Source organism: Columba livia, chromosome 17 (genome assembly GCF_036013475.1).
Source record: "Columba livia isolate bColLiv1 breed racing homer chromosome 17, bColLiv1.pat.W.v2, whole genome shotgun sequence".
NCBI classification, from domain to species: domain Eukaryota; kingdom Metazoa; phylum Chordata; class Aves; order Columbiformes; family Columbidae; genus Columba; species Columba livia.
The window spans coordinates 13670171-13684241 of NC_088618.1; the positions used below are offsets into that span (position 1 = coordinate 13670171).

Genomic DNA, 14071 nt, shown 5'->3' on the forward strand with positions numbered 1-14071 from the left:
GAAATATGAATGATGTTGAGCAAGTGGATGGGACAGTTCGAACGTAAATGGGAGCATTAACAGAACATGTTTCGTGCAAGGAAACCCTTTGTTGCCAGCAGTTAACGATTGCATAACCCTGCCGACTATATCTTATTTATTACTGTCATGTTAAACGCTCTACCTCCCTTCAGTTCAGGGATTACTCAACACACTTTTAATTTTTCAGCATTTCAGCTGGTCAGCACACTTCACCCCTTGCAGATGACAACCATTTAGGAAAAAGAAATCTTTATTTTATATTTTTTTGTATACTTGTACACAAGTAAAATAAAATGCATATCTATATATACTGCAATCTTGTGAAGGAAAAGGCAGCATTCTTTAACAAATGCTGCCCGTAAACATGGTGTGATGGAATGAATACAGAAAGACTGCAATATTCAAAAACATAGGATTAAAACAGCATCAAATTCATTACCTCTGCAAATGGGAACCTGCAATATTTTTCAGTGTGATGTCGAGTTACAAACAGATTTTAGACATTCTTTTCAGAGCATTTCTTACACTTTTTTTTTTTTTTTTTTCCTGTAAATAAACCATATTTCTTTACCATCTGCTGTAGCAAAAGCTGCTTTGTGGGCAAGTGCAGTTCCGAAGACCAAAGGTATAATTCACAGGTTTCAGGACAAATAAATTATGTACATCTTGGCGTTTGTCTTTTTTGTTTGTTGGGTTTTTTTGTTTTTGTTTTTGTTTGTTTTTGTTTTTGTTTTTTTTTTTATAAAGGCATCCAGTTAAGTTTTGTGTAACAAAGCTTTCTCAGGGTGGATGGTAGTTTTGCTTTGTTTGCAACATTTACGGAGGTCAGCAAAAGTCTAGTATTAAAGTGTCATCAACCCAGGAAAAGAGTTAATTTTAGCAGAATAACAGTAAGCTCCACACCAAGGAGGGGATCAAAAGGCTTAGGCTGAGCTGTAACGTGGAGCTGTTTCCTTGCTGGGTGAGGCGGCACTGGGCCTTTGATCTGTTCTTTTTTGAGCAGCCCTGCCTCTTTTTGGTTGGGACTGTGGAAGGTTCGATAGGCTCTAGAAATTCTGGTTTCAACTTGGTCAGTGGAGGGTCTACAATGCTGGGGAAGGTCCCAAATGGGGAATCGTTTATCTGCTTGTTGCTGCCATTTTTGGAAGGGTCCGTCTCAACATACTTGGTTTTGGACATGTTCTCCTTGTCCTTGAGAGGGTTGTTGGAGGATGGCCGGCTGCTGTGGGAAGAAGGACCTGCTTTGCCTTTAGCTTCATAAATAAAAGATTTATCTGTTTCTGGCTGGCAGCACTTGGAGGAACCATCGTGCGAACCGAAAGGGGGCATGCCGGTTGGCAGTTTACCAGATCTGGTCTTAGTGCTAAAAACGCTTGTTCGTATCTGGTTGAAAGAGTCGATGCATCCTTCCAAGTCAGCGCTCTGCAGCCTTTTGAGGTCTCTCCCCGCCAGGCGGGGGGGAAGGTGGCACTCCAGCTCTGAAGACGATCCTTTAAACTGCTTAAACCAATTCCAGAGAGACCGAGCCTGGCAGTCACAGATCCACTGGTTGCCATTCAAGCGCAGATACTGGAGAGACACCAGGGGAGCCATGGTCTCCCCTGTGAGCACGGTCAGGTTGTTGTTAAACAGATACAAGGTCATCACTTTCCCAAGGTCGTGAAAAGATCGGCGGTGAACCACGCTGACTCTGTTCTGGTGCAGAAGTAGCCGGTCAAGGTTGATTAGCCCACGAAAGACGTTCTCTGACAAGCTCTTGATTTTGTTACCATGCAAAAACAGGTAGGTGAGGTTTGCGAGATCTATGAAGGTGTCATCCAGCAGGTTCTGCAAATTATTATCCTGAAGGTAGAGATATTGCAATGAGAACAACCCTCGAAAAAGCCCTGTGGAGAGCTCTAGGAGCCCACAGCGATCCAGGTGTAAGGTGTGGAGGTGAATGAGACCCCGGAAAGTGATAGGGTTGATAGATTTCAGGTTCGTGTTGTCACTGAGATCTAACTCCTCCAGTTTGTTGAGCCCATAGAAGGCTCCAGGCTCAATGAGGCTGATGTTGTTGGAGTGGATCCAAAGAATTGTCATGTTGCGACAGGAGGTGAAGCTGGTGGACCTCACAAGGGTTATCTTGTTGTTGTGCAAGAAGATGCGCTGGCTCTGTATGGGTATCTCAACGGGGATTGCTGTCAGTCCTTGCTGCTGACAACTTATTGTAATCTTCGGTTCACTGTAGCATACACACACCCCAGGGCAAGACTCCACTTCTGACTGGATGTTCAAGCAAAGCACCAAAATCAGCAGTTTGCTTCCTAAAGGATAACAAAAATAGTATGCAAATTAGCCAGGGTCATGGGAGAGCACTTTTCTTTGCAACTAATAGATGAGCCTGAAAATCACCCTTCTAAGCGTGTTGCCACTAACCACAAACAAAATATGCCAGGGAAGCCAGACAATTAAAATGCAGAATTAAAAAATGCTCAACAACTCAGCACAATTGCTAAAATCAATATGCACTTGTAGTGGCAAAGTCTGAGCAATTCCTCATCCTTTCACACTTGGGAGGCCTCTGACTACGACTTCAGATCATCATAACGTATTTGCGTTGTGGGCCCTGGATGCACATCTAACACAAGACCTGTTCCAAGGAACTTACCAACAAGCAAAGGAGGTGTCTCCCTGGGGGCATTTGTCTTTGCCACAGGCACATTTAGCACAGTTCAACCCATGGGAAAGCATCTGCCCAGCTGTGGCTGATGCCTCCAGCCACAGGACTATACAAGACAACCCTGCATCCCACTCTAGCAGTGCCACCAGCTCCCTGCTTCTCAGGATCATTGAACAACTCTCCAAAATAAGCAGGGATTCACAGGTTGCACTCAAAATTTAAGACACTTTTGTCAGTTTCTATGAGCAATTTCTGACTGATTTGGTCTTCCTGTAAGGAATAACTCAAATGGATTCCCAGAATAACTTACAGGTCAGACCTGCCTGTGGAAGTCTTAGGACCAAGAGCATCCTTTCTTTCTCTCAGTTAAACCTTTAAACCACATGTTCTTGCTTCCCTTCCTCTCTCCCCTTTTTTCCCTTTGAATCCATGCAGTCACTGAGGAAGAGCAGAAAACAATAAGTTTTTCCACAGAGACCAGTACTGTTGTTGGAGGAAATCATATGCAATGCTTGATTCAGGGATTCCTCAAAGTCTGCAAGGTAGAGGTAGGTTTTGTGTGTCCTAAGCATGCAGGCAGCCCAACAGGGTTGAAGACCCTCTGAGAGGAACACTTGTTCATGGAGATGATCACCTGCTTCCCCAGGAGCTGGACAGCACAGGAGTCACAAAGAAGCCTTTTGATTCACTAAATTCACCAGATGGGCTGCTAGGAAAGGACCCATAAGGTGGGCAGGGATGGGCAGAGCCAGCACCATCTTCTGAAAGGGGACCTGGGAGGGAGCACCAGACTGAACCTCCAGCCGAGAGACCTGCAGAGAGACCTGCTGTTTCCTACCCATGGTGGGGAAGAAGAGGCAGTTTCAGCAATCCTTTACCAGCAATTAACAGCAAGTAATTAGATTGCTTCCTCTAAACCACATATGGTAGTGAAAATGAACAGGCAGTAACTGTAGCAGGGGGAGGCTCTACGTGTGAGCAGGGACACGTGTGTCTGCCTCCCAGCTCATCACAGCACCTCTGGCAAAAAGACACGTTTGTCCCCATCGCTGGGATCCCCAGCCCAGAGACAACAGCAGCTTTCCCTCTTTGCTGTTGTGGGAGGTTTTTCCCTTCGTTGAAAGACTGAAAATGCTGTTCAGGCGTGTTGATGCCTCATTACACCTTAAGGTAAAATAACAGAGTTCAAAAAGTCAAGCAGAAAGAGACAGTGACGTAGACTGGGGCAAAGTGAGGAGACAGGAGAGCTCCTGGTGGCTTCCAGCCACGCGTGCACGGTGCAGCGACACCGGCTCCCGCGGGGCCAAATCCTGGAGACAGCAGCTGCATCTCACAGAAAAGCCTGAAAGGCAATCATGGAGCTAATGGAATCACATAATCTCTGCATCAAAGTAGCAACTTCAAAACGCCAACAATAAAGGAGGAAATCATACGGAAATCTCACCAAACTGTTTACTGAAGCAATAACAAAGGTATTGGAGAAGACAAGGCGGGAAAGTTGCTCTCTTCTGCAATAACAGGCTGGGATCTCAGGCCTAAGTTTCACTCTAGACAAAATAATTCACTCTGTGAAGCTAAATAAATCTGTGGTGATCCAACAGTCCAATATAGGCAGAAGAGTCCTATACATCATAGTCCACATGGGAGAAAAAATAACAGCTCAGCATGCAGAGATAATTTGAGCCTGATATTATTAGCTGCTGAGCATCCCTGGAAGGCAGTGTGTTGAGTGCAGTATTATGACACATTCTGGCTGGCTTGTCATGTTGTGACATATCACGTTCCATTGTATGGAGCAAAGAAACACGAGACAACTGAAATCTCCTCTTGCAGACATGTCACACCAAAAGGAGCCTCCTGGGAAATTAAAACAATGCTGGCAACTCTTTGACCAGCACGATTCATCTCCAGCTGATAATGAAAACCTGAACCCAGAGAAATACGACTTTCTGGAGCCTCTTTCTTCAGTTGCATGATTCAGATGGTGGGGGCCAGGGTGGCACCGGAGCAGTGGGATTCACCTCACTACACAGTGCTCAGACTGCAGACAACGCTGCGGGCTCCATGGCTCTTCCCAGCTGCTGGCAACACTGCAGGTCTACAGCCAACTCAGAAAATACAGCCACAGTCCAGATGCATCCCACATGCCTTATAAATATGTGACACGCTCACATCAGAGTGATAATGAAGAAGCATTTCTATGGGAGAGGAATCACGACGACACTCCTGTTCCAGCTCCATCCAGGGGAGGCAAGTGCATAATAAATATATGTATACACAGGAAGAGAAAGAGAGAACAAGAAGCAGCCTCCAGAGAACAAGCCTTGCATATGAAATACCACCCTGCCCTGTGCTACCCCATCCTGATAGCCTTGTTCCTGAACCTCTGGATCGCTCGATTGCTTGTGCCCCGAGCACGCACCAGCGCTTTGCTGTGGACAGAGCTGCTGGGGCTGGGCAGCACGGTCCTGTCCCAGACCCTGGGTGTCTTCAGAGCTGGAGGCACCTCAGCCTCTCCCCAGCAGAGAGGAGCAGAAGGGAATGGGCTGATCCTGCTCCTCTCTGGACCTGGGCTTTTCTTCTCCTGCTGCTGATGCCCCTGAGGCTGCCGGGAACAGTGAGCCCGTGGCACAGAGAGACGGCTGCCAGTGGAGCAGCACAGGGAAATTAATTACAGGCAGGGATAGCCTGTGTGCTTTAATTAGGGACCTGGTGTTTATGAGCTGCTCAGATTAGCTCCACCAGAGACAGTTACTGTCAATCATCCCCCAAAGCTTTTTTCCAGTTAGTTTCCTGCCGTGCAGCTCAACCATGTCCTGACCAATCAATGACAAAGCTCAGCACTCAGGAGCCACCAGAGAGTCTGAAGCAAGTACAGGAGTGGGTGCAGTCCACAGGCAGCCTTGGGAAGTCACAGTGGTGCTGAAGACATTTTCTTCCTAAGCCAGACGGGGCCATGGTGTGGCAGAGACTGGAGGAACCACGCCTTGGCCTTCCCCTGCTCCTCCAAGGAGCTTCTCCATCACTGGTGTTCAACTTGTAACTGTGCCTTGTGCGCAGTGTGTCTCAGAGCACAGTGACCACTAAGTGCCACAAGCTACTCAGACCTTGCACCAGGATAGTTTCATCCGTACAATTCCAAGCAAATATTACCTTGCTTTTTCTGACCAGGTGCCAAGTGGCCACTTTAGGACAGGCCTGAGAACAAGGTAGTGTCCTGGGACAAGAAGGTTTCTAAGACCTGGCATCAAGCTACCTTAACACAGCTGCACGGATTTAGGATGGTTTGAAGCACAGCAGAGTTTGTTCCTGTCTGCCTGGAATACATTCCTGTATTTTCAGGTAATCTCTTACTTAACAAGTCCTGCAAGATGGAGACGGGACAATGGTATCACTGCCCTGTGTCCCTGGGGCTGGAGTCCATCGGTTGGGAACAGACACCTATTCTGGGGACAAACCCCTTTACGCTGAGCCAAGCACTGCAGTGTGGTGTGCAGCATCACCACACTGAGCCCTGTGCTCCTGCCCAGAGCTGGGACCATAATGCAACTCCAACACTCATCAGCCAGGCACTCTGGCACCAAACCCGCTCTCCACCTTCTTCTATCCTTACGGCCACCTGCCCTTGTTCTTCCCCCTTTTTGTTGACCTCCTCTTTTCCACTTTCCCGCCCTCCCTCACAACCACCATGTCCCAGGGCTTGTCCAGCTGAGGTGAAAGCAGCACCCAGGCAAACCAGTTCACCCCCAGAGAGCCTGGGACACAACTTGGCAGTGCCTAGAGCCTGTACACTGTCCTGAACACACACTGCAGCTTGTTTCCCTTGGCACAAAGCAGAGAGGAAGGATAAGTCACACCAGAGGGTGGCCAGAAAAATATCTCAGACACAGCTTAAATCTTGTCAGGATTAGTGTGAGTGTTGTGGCTCCTGCTCCTCTTGGGAGGCACCAGGGATCCCTGATGCTGAGGGGTCCCAGTGGGTGATGCCCTGAGCAGAAAGGTCAAAGCCCTGGTTGAGTGCAGATGAAAACAAGAATCCAGAGGACCCGTTGAGGAACAGCCCAGCTACTCTGCAGCCTGTTTGTGCAGGCAAACACCATCTCTTGTTCTCCTGGAGCACTGGATCCAGGTCTGGCTGCAGGCTCCTTTATTTTCCAGGAGAAACACACCCTGCTCTTAGGCTAGAAATACAGGAGGTATTCACTGGTGTCACAGGAATGAGGTCAGGAGGTCCACTGTGTACCTCTTCCCAGAAATACATGCCAAGCTCATCCCCCAGTGGGGACCTACAGCCTCCCTCCCTTGATGTGCCAGATAACTCCATGTGGAGCTCTGCATGCACGGCATGCTCCCACCACCACTGCCGACCGACTGATGACAGACCCTCCATCACCTGATGGACTCCTCCATCTGCAGGACTCAACCTTAGTGCCTATCCCTGAGAAAATGGGTCTTGGGAGTGACATCTGTTCCCTCATCTCTTAGACGAAAGCCATTCCTACCCCTTCCAGAACATGATTAAAACTTAACTGGGTAGTTCCAGTCAAATGCGAAAGATGAAAGAAAATCCAGTACCTGGAACCTCGAGTCCCTTCAAGACTTTGGCTTTGAGTTTTGCATTTGTTCCTCCAGAGCTTTCTTAAAAGCCAGAAACCTCCTTCAGTCAAACTGCCGCACTTCCCCTTTGCCATCTCAGAAGTGTTATGACTCATGGAACTGGGAAGCAATTAAAGTGGGTCCATTATCCGTCTTTCCGCTAGTCCCCTGTGCGATAGCATTGTCAAACATGGCAATTAGAAAGAAAAGGCTCTGGGGGCCTCTAATAGATGCTTTGCAAACTTTTTAAGAGGGCAAAGCAAAATGCAATTTTCTGCAGTTTGCAGAGCCGTGGCCTTTCTCTGCCGCTCTGCACTTGTCTCTATTGATTTGGAGATATTATAATGCGGCTTTCCTACAGTGAAGGGTCAATAATCATTTGAATTCTCTCCTGGTTGGACATAAAGGGAGTACTTTACAATACAAAGCCTTTTGCTGATGCACACAGCATTTTGTCTTTGTTTATAGTGTGGAAATATGATAGCTGCTTAATTCCCTATTCTGAACTGATATTGTTTGAAATTCAGCACATGGCTTTGAGAGACATTCTGCAAAGCAGCTTCAGTGTCTCCTGCTTTGCCCTGTGGCCAAAGCAGGGACTGTATGTGTGAGCCTGTGTTTGCCAAAAGGAAGAGGGCAGCACTTTTATGCATTTCAAGTCGAAGGTGAATTGAGAGGTGAATGAGGAAGGAGAATTGGTTTGGACTAGTCTCACCACAGGTGGGACTCTCCCTCCCCTCTGCTGCCTCCTCCCCCTGCTGCAGAGAGGAAGGCTGGTTCATGATGGTGCAGCTTTAGGGTGTGAAGAAGAGAGGAGTGATGCTCTGCCACCACACTAGCACCGGTAGAGGCATCCAGTGTTTCAGCTCTGGAGAAAAGAGCTGGAGCAGGTACAAACACAGCAGGTCTTGGCACACAGGTGCTCACTGCCATGCAAACAACCTTGGGCATCCACCTGGCAGACAGCTGCAGAAGAAAAATTTGGGGCTGCTGCAGGTCTTGTGGCATATCTGCAGCTCCATGGGGATACTGGGGTGCCAGGTACTGTTCTCCAGGTGAACAGTCAGTGGGGTCATGGCAGCGAGCAAGCTGACCACAGCTCTGTGCCTGCTCTGGGATGCTGAATTGCTCCTCAGGCTCGGCTGACTGGGTCAGCTCCATCTCCACAGCTGCTGCTGGAGCTCAGGGTCCCAGCTCACACCAAAACACCCACATCTTGTGCCAGTGCCAGATCCCCTCTGCCTAGAAATATGTGGCTAATTCTCCTTTATACACGCTTGAAGGTCTGAGACATCAAAACGAGTGCTGGCAGGTTTGACACAGCTCCTCTAGGACACGTCTGCTCTTCCAGCAGCTGGAGCTGGATGCCGTAAAAATGGCAGCAGGCAGCAATATTTAGGCACCTGAACCCCACCCCTAACTTCTATAGGTACAGTCTCTGATCCCACATGCTCTGGACTGCACCCAGATCCATTAACCTTTGGGACGGCGGTGGTCTTCATTCCCTTTAACAGCACAGCCTCAGTCCAGCTTTTTGGTACATCCAACCCTGAACGAGACAAGATTTCAGCAGGAAAAATGCCATATGCAGTCAGAAATGAAAGGTCATTTCCGTAATGCATCCAGGCAGGGGATGGAGGCAATCGATGTGCCATTTCCGAACTTCTAGGTGTTCATCTTTTCCACCTAAATCATAGTCCCTTAATGTGATTTTTGGACTTAATATTGCAGGGATATTTTTAAGGGAAGAAGGTGAAAACGAGTTATATCATGTGCAATTCTTAGAATCCATCCTCACAAATCTCCAGAGAGGTTTGCGTGCTGATTCTTCAGCATCGCTTAGGGCTGAAATACATGACTCATTACGTGAGCTGAGTGCAGCACAAACCTTAACCAGGGTAGCTCCATCCATTCGCCGGGATGTGCCAAAGCAGCTCCCGGCCGGCGCTGCTCCCCATCCCTGCCAGGGGCTCTCCAGCACACCCAGAATTTTGGCAGCAGCATCGGTTTAGCCTAACAACATTTGGGCAGGGTTATACGTTTGGTGGTTTGCCAGCACTTGCCTCAGCAACATCAGGGAGATAAAGGAAAAGGTGATAGTTAACAGTTTATATTTCAGCCAATTTGAATATTAATCTGATGAGAAGCAAAAAAAAAAAAAAAGAAAAAGAAAAAAATCTTCTCTAGCCAGAGGGTTTTCCTCCTGCTGAATTTCAAAGGCTTGCTGCAAGCCATGGAGGTGTGAAAGAGTCTCAAAGAAAAGGTCACGAGAAACCTTCATAGGGGAAATTATCAAGGGATTTAAATAGGGGAGTCATTAGGTCCATGTATAACAATAACACTAATATCAATTATTATAACCTAGTAATGCCCTGTGAGGACGGGAAATGATGAAGAGAAAAGCCCTTGTTATTAAACAAGAACATAAGAGCTGCCCTGAGTGAGATGGGGCCCATTTGGGCTGGGCGGACACAGTGGTCAGGAGCAGACACGTATGGAAAGTCAATCCTAAACAGTGTGAGCTCTGCCTTGGCATCTTCTCCAGGCTCCAGGCAAACAGTGGCCCAGGGCCTGCCTGAGGCAGAATTTCCCTGTCTCCTTAACAGGCTATGAAACCTCCTTCCCACTCTCTCAGGTTTTCTCCGAGTCCTATGAACGCTACTGCAGACATTTTTGCTGTACTTATCTGCATCTTTTCCAGGTCCACTTCACTGTTGGGGTGGGAGGACGATAGCCGGGATGCATCGGAATTATGGACTCTGCAGAGGTTCAGGTGTCTCTGCTCCTGCACTCTACCTGCCATCGTTCAGCATCAAGCTGAGCTTGAGAGAGCCCTCCTCAAAGTCCCTATTCCTGAGTGGCAATAGCTCATTTGGAGCCCATCATTGTGTTTGTTTAGGTAAGGGTCTGGGCTGTTTGCCAGTGTACATTACTTTGTATTTATAAATGCTGAATTGCATCTGCCATCTAGTCTGTGGTTATGAATTTTATCGTGAAACCCCTTGCTGTAACAAATCATGGGCACAAATATCCACTTTCCTTCAAGCAGAAATATTATCATAGTTCACTGTTGTGCCCAAATCTTAAAATGTAAGCTGGTTGTAGCAGTGACATCTTCCTGATCCAGCAAGCCAAGCTGCAGCAGTAGTTCACAGGAATAAGGACGTGGTAATCCCTACCTGTCAACACAGGTTAAAGATGCTCCTTAAAATGGTTTACATAAAAAGAGGAATAAACTTTCCTTGCGTCTTTGATATGAGGTTATTCTCTCAGGCATTAAAAAGCTGACCTAGTTATCACTGCTCCCATGCACAGGCATAGTAAAATCCTGTGGATATCCTAGGCCATTCTTCAATGAGTGCTCTTGCCAGCTCTGCTCTGCCGTCTCACCTGGTGGGACTACATCTCTGCCAATTCTATCAGCAGAGGCAGAATTTTCAGTTATTCTGATGTAAGACATAATAAATCTATATGTTTTCCATCTGTCCTATTTCCAACTATTTATTCCAGATCTGGAAGGCAAAAGCTCATGACCTTTTAAAGGGAAAAGTTTATGACCTTAAAGTAAAATAATGGAGAACCATAGAAAAACTTCTTATGTGGCTTTATACCATTCAGTCTAAGCCTTGATAGTGTTCAGCCCTGGTCCTTTCCATGCAGATAGTGCAGGTCCCAGATGTTGCTGGCCCATGCAAGCTCTCACAATATCTCTTTTTCATTCCTCGGAGGCAAGCGGGTTTCCCCACTGTTTACACAAGTGTGTCCCCTTTCAGGATGTGATCACATGTGGTTAGTTAGTGCTGGAATAGCCATGGTCATGTTCAGCTCTCCTAAGGACATAATGCAGTCTTGTTTTTGCCTTGCTCCTGGCCCTCTCTAGTGGCCCCTCCACCAGTGTGACACCACAAAGGTCCCTTCCCCAGGCCCGTCTCAGCATCAGCCTCTGCACCCTCTGCATCGTGGTAGTTCACAGAATCCCAGAATGTCAGGGGTTGAAGGGCCCTGGAAAGCTCATCCAGTGCAATCCCCCCATGGAGCAGGAACACCCAGATGAGGTTACACAGGAAGGTGTCCAGGCGGGTTTGAATGTCTCCAGAGTAGGGGACTCCACAACCCCCCTGGGAAGCCTATTCCAGTGTTCTGTTACCCTTACTGAGAAGAAGTTTCTTCTCAAAATTAAGTGGAACCTCCTGTGTTCCAGTTTGAACCCATTACCCCTTGTCCTATCACTGGTTGTCACCAGAAGAGCCTGGCTCCATCCTCCTGACACTCCCCCTTTCCATATTGATTCCCATGAATGAGTCCCCCCTCAGTCTCCTCTTGTCCAGCTCCAGAGCCCCAGCTCCCTCAGCCTTTCCTCACACGGGAGATGCTCCACTCCCTTCAGCATCTTTGTTGCCCTGCACTGGACTGTCTCCAGCAGTTCCCTGTCCTGCTGGAACTGAGTTGTAGGGATATGGCTCTGAGCAGGTGAGTTTGACACAATACCGTGCCCGTTACCAAATACAATGGCAAGAGCTGGAGGAGAGGCAAAAATCTCATGCGGATATTCAATGCAGGGGACTGTACGTGACAAAGCCAGAAGTCCAAGGCAGTTATCTGATGTGGAAATCAGATGAGAGGCAAGAGGTCTGGGCAGAAAATGCCCAGTGCCCAAAGGGAAGGTGAAAGCAATTGGCCTGGAACGAGCATTTGGAGCACCACCCCTGGGAACAGTGAGCAGGAATGAGCAGGGAGAAGGAAGAGGATGGGCAGGAAAGCTGTAGGTTTTCTGCAGGAGAGCCAGCAGAACAAGGGTATGCAGACATCCAGGAGAGCCCGCAGGTACAAGCTGAACTCTCCAAATCCACCTGTCATTAATTCACCTTGGACAACTACTCTGGATAACTGTTGTGATCCTAATCCACCACACAAAGCTGCAACGGTACAACACTGAGTTTGGCCAGACAGAGCACAGTGCCTAGAGAGGATGCTCCTTCCTCACACCTGGGGAGAAATGTCACATCTGTCTTTTTTCCAAGTCATGGCCACTGATGGTCGGTATTATCACAGCTGTCCCTGCCTCATTGCCTTTTGCAAAGTGTCATATGACTAAAATCCATACCTAGTCCAGTAAATCCTGGCAGATCCCAGGTTGCTTGAGAAAGGAGGCTGAAAGAAGCTGCGACTCGTCCCCAGCACAGTGGGTGAGAGCATCATATGTAGTCACGATCCTCATTTCCATCTTATCTGGGTGGGATGCACCCAGCACATTGCATAAACAGGATCATCTATGACATTGCCACCATTCAATCCTCACACTGTAAAGAATGAAGTGAAAAAATATACATTGTGAATCACAACTAGCTCCTACAGAAGTTACTATTAGCTGTGCCATATTTGTAAAAAATCAGGGACAAACAGGTGTCCAAAGGAAGTAAACTCTGGTTCCTGAGATGCCTTAGTTCTCCATGAAACCCAAAGTTATCTCAGGAATGTTTCAAAACATCATTACTAAGAAGCAGAGTTTCCTGCATATCCAAACCTGGCACTGGTGACAGCTCTGCGTGCGAGTGACTCACAGAAAGGAGAGGTAAAGCTCCAGATGGCATTTACACCTGCTCCCCCCAGCCATCTGGGACTGCACCCCACCTGGCAGCTGCGAATCTCACCCCCACTTCCTCAGCACTGGAAGTGCCCCACTGCACTAGGCAGCATTTTTCTCGGTTTTCCTCTAAAATGACACTTATCTCAGCTTTTGCTCAAAGACCCAGCATCTGCAGATAATGTGGAGTAGGGGAATGAAGTCTAGGAAAGAGCCTGGAAGGAAAAGTTGCTCCAAAAATTTCCCAGGACCTTGGTTTTGTTGTCTGCATGGACACAGACAACCTTGCAGCTGAAGAAACAGCTCAGGAGATAACACCCTGGGCAACACAAGTGGGATGGGGAGAGGTAGAACGTTTTAATTTCAACTTTAGGCACAACCACTTCTTCAAAGAGCAACTAGAAATGAAAACATGAAAGCAGATGCTTGTGTGTGACTGAAGATGATATTTCTCCGCCCTGCTCACAACTTAAAGTTCTTCTTTCTGAGCCTGGATGATCAGAGCCCTCCACACCACCCCATGGATGGGGATGGTAGAGTAGCAGAGCCATGCAATGAAATGTCAAGTCTCTACCATGAAGCTGCCATACAGCAAGCTCTGTGGTGGCATTTCTGGCACTCCCTTGACACCTGGACCGCCCACCCACGTGGTGGGACAGAAGCCCAGTCTGACCATGCCCCCCTCACCTTCTTTCCCCGTCTCCCTTGGCATCCCTCCCAGCTCCCTGGCACGCATCCCCGCTTCGTTCACATGCTCGTTCTTTCATTCCCAGATAAAAGCTGGGACTGATTTTTAATAAGTGTGCAAATTCAACCGCCGCTGTCTTTATCGGGTGTCGGCTTTGTCTCCTTCACAGTTTCAGCATTAGACATGCTTGCCTGCCCTTCTGCAGCTCTCTCATCCACTCTTGCCAGATAAGAAGCGCAACACCCACAAGTCTATAAACATATTTCTCTGAGATGTGCAGACTGTGAAGTCAAGTTAAACAAGAATACAATAGGACGTTAATGATACACCTTCCTGTTTTCTTGGAAACCAGGAAGCGAGCAATGGGGAAAGGATCCCAGCCTACAGCCAAGGTGAGGCTTGAACCCCACTGACGGCAGCAGCTGCTGACAACAGATATGCCCCCTGAAATCAGAGACCACATACTATACCACCAGGAATTTCACAGAATCACAGAATAGTTTGTGTTGAAGGGCCCTCC

At 47.8% G+C, this 14071-nt stretch overlaps 1 protein-coding gene across 2 annotated transcripts in view; it reads right to left on the reverse strand.

Moving 5' to 3' along the window:
* Positions 1–253: 253 nt before the first annotated feature.
* Positions 254–14071, reverse strand: part of RTN4R (reticulon 4 receptor) — an 85929-nt gene continuing 72111 nt past the window's right edge. For both annotated transcript variants that reach the window (XM_065033975.1, XM_005502893.4), the window contains exon 2: positions 254–2327. In XM_065033975.1, coding sequence (XP_064890047.1) covers positions 898–2103 — 1206 coding nt within the window. In that variant the 5' untranslated portion in view covers positions 2104–2327 and the 3' untranslated portion in view covers positions 254–897. The remainder of the gene's footprint in view (positions 2328–14071) is intronic.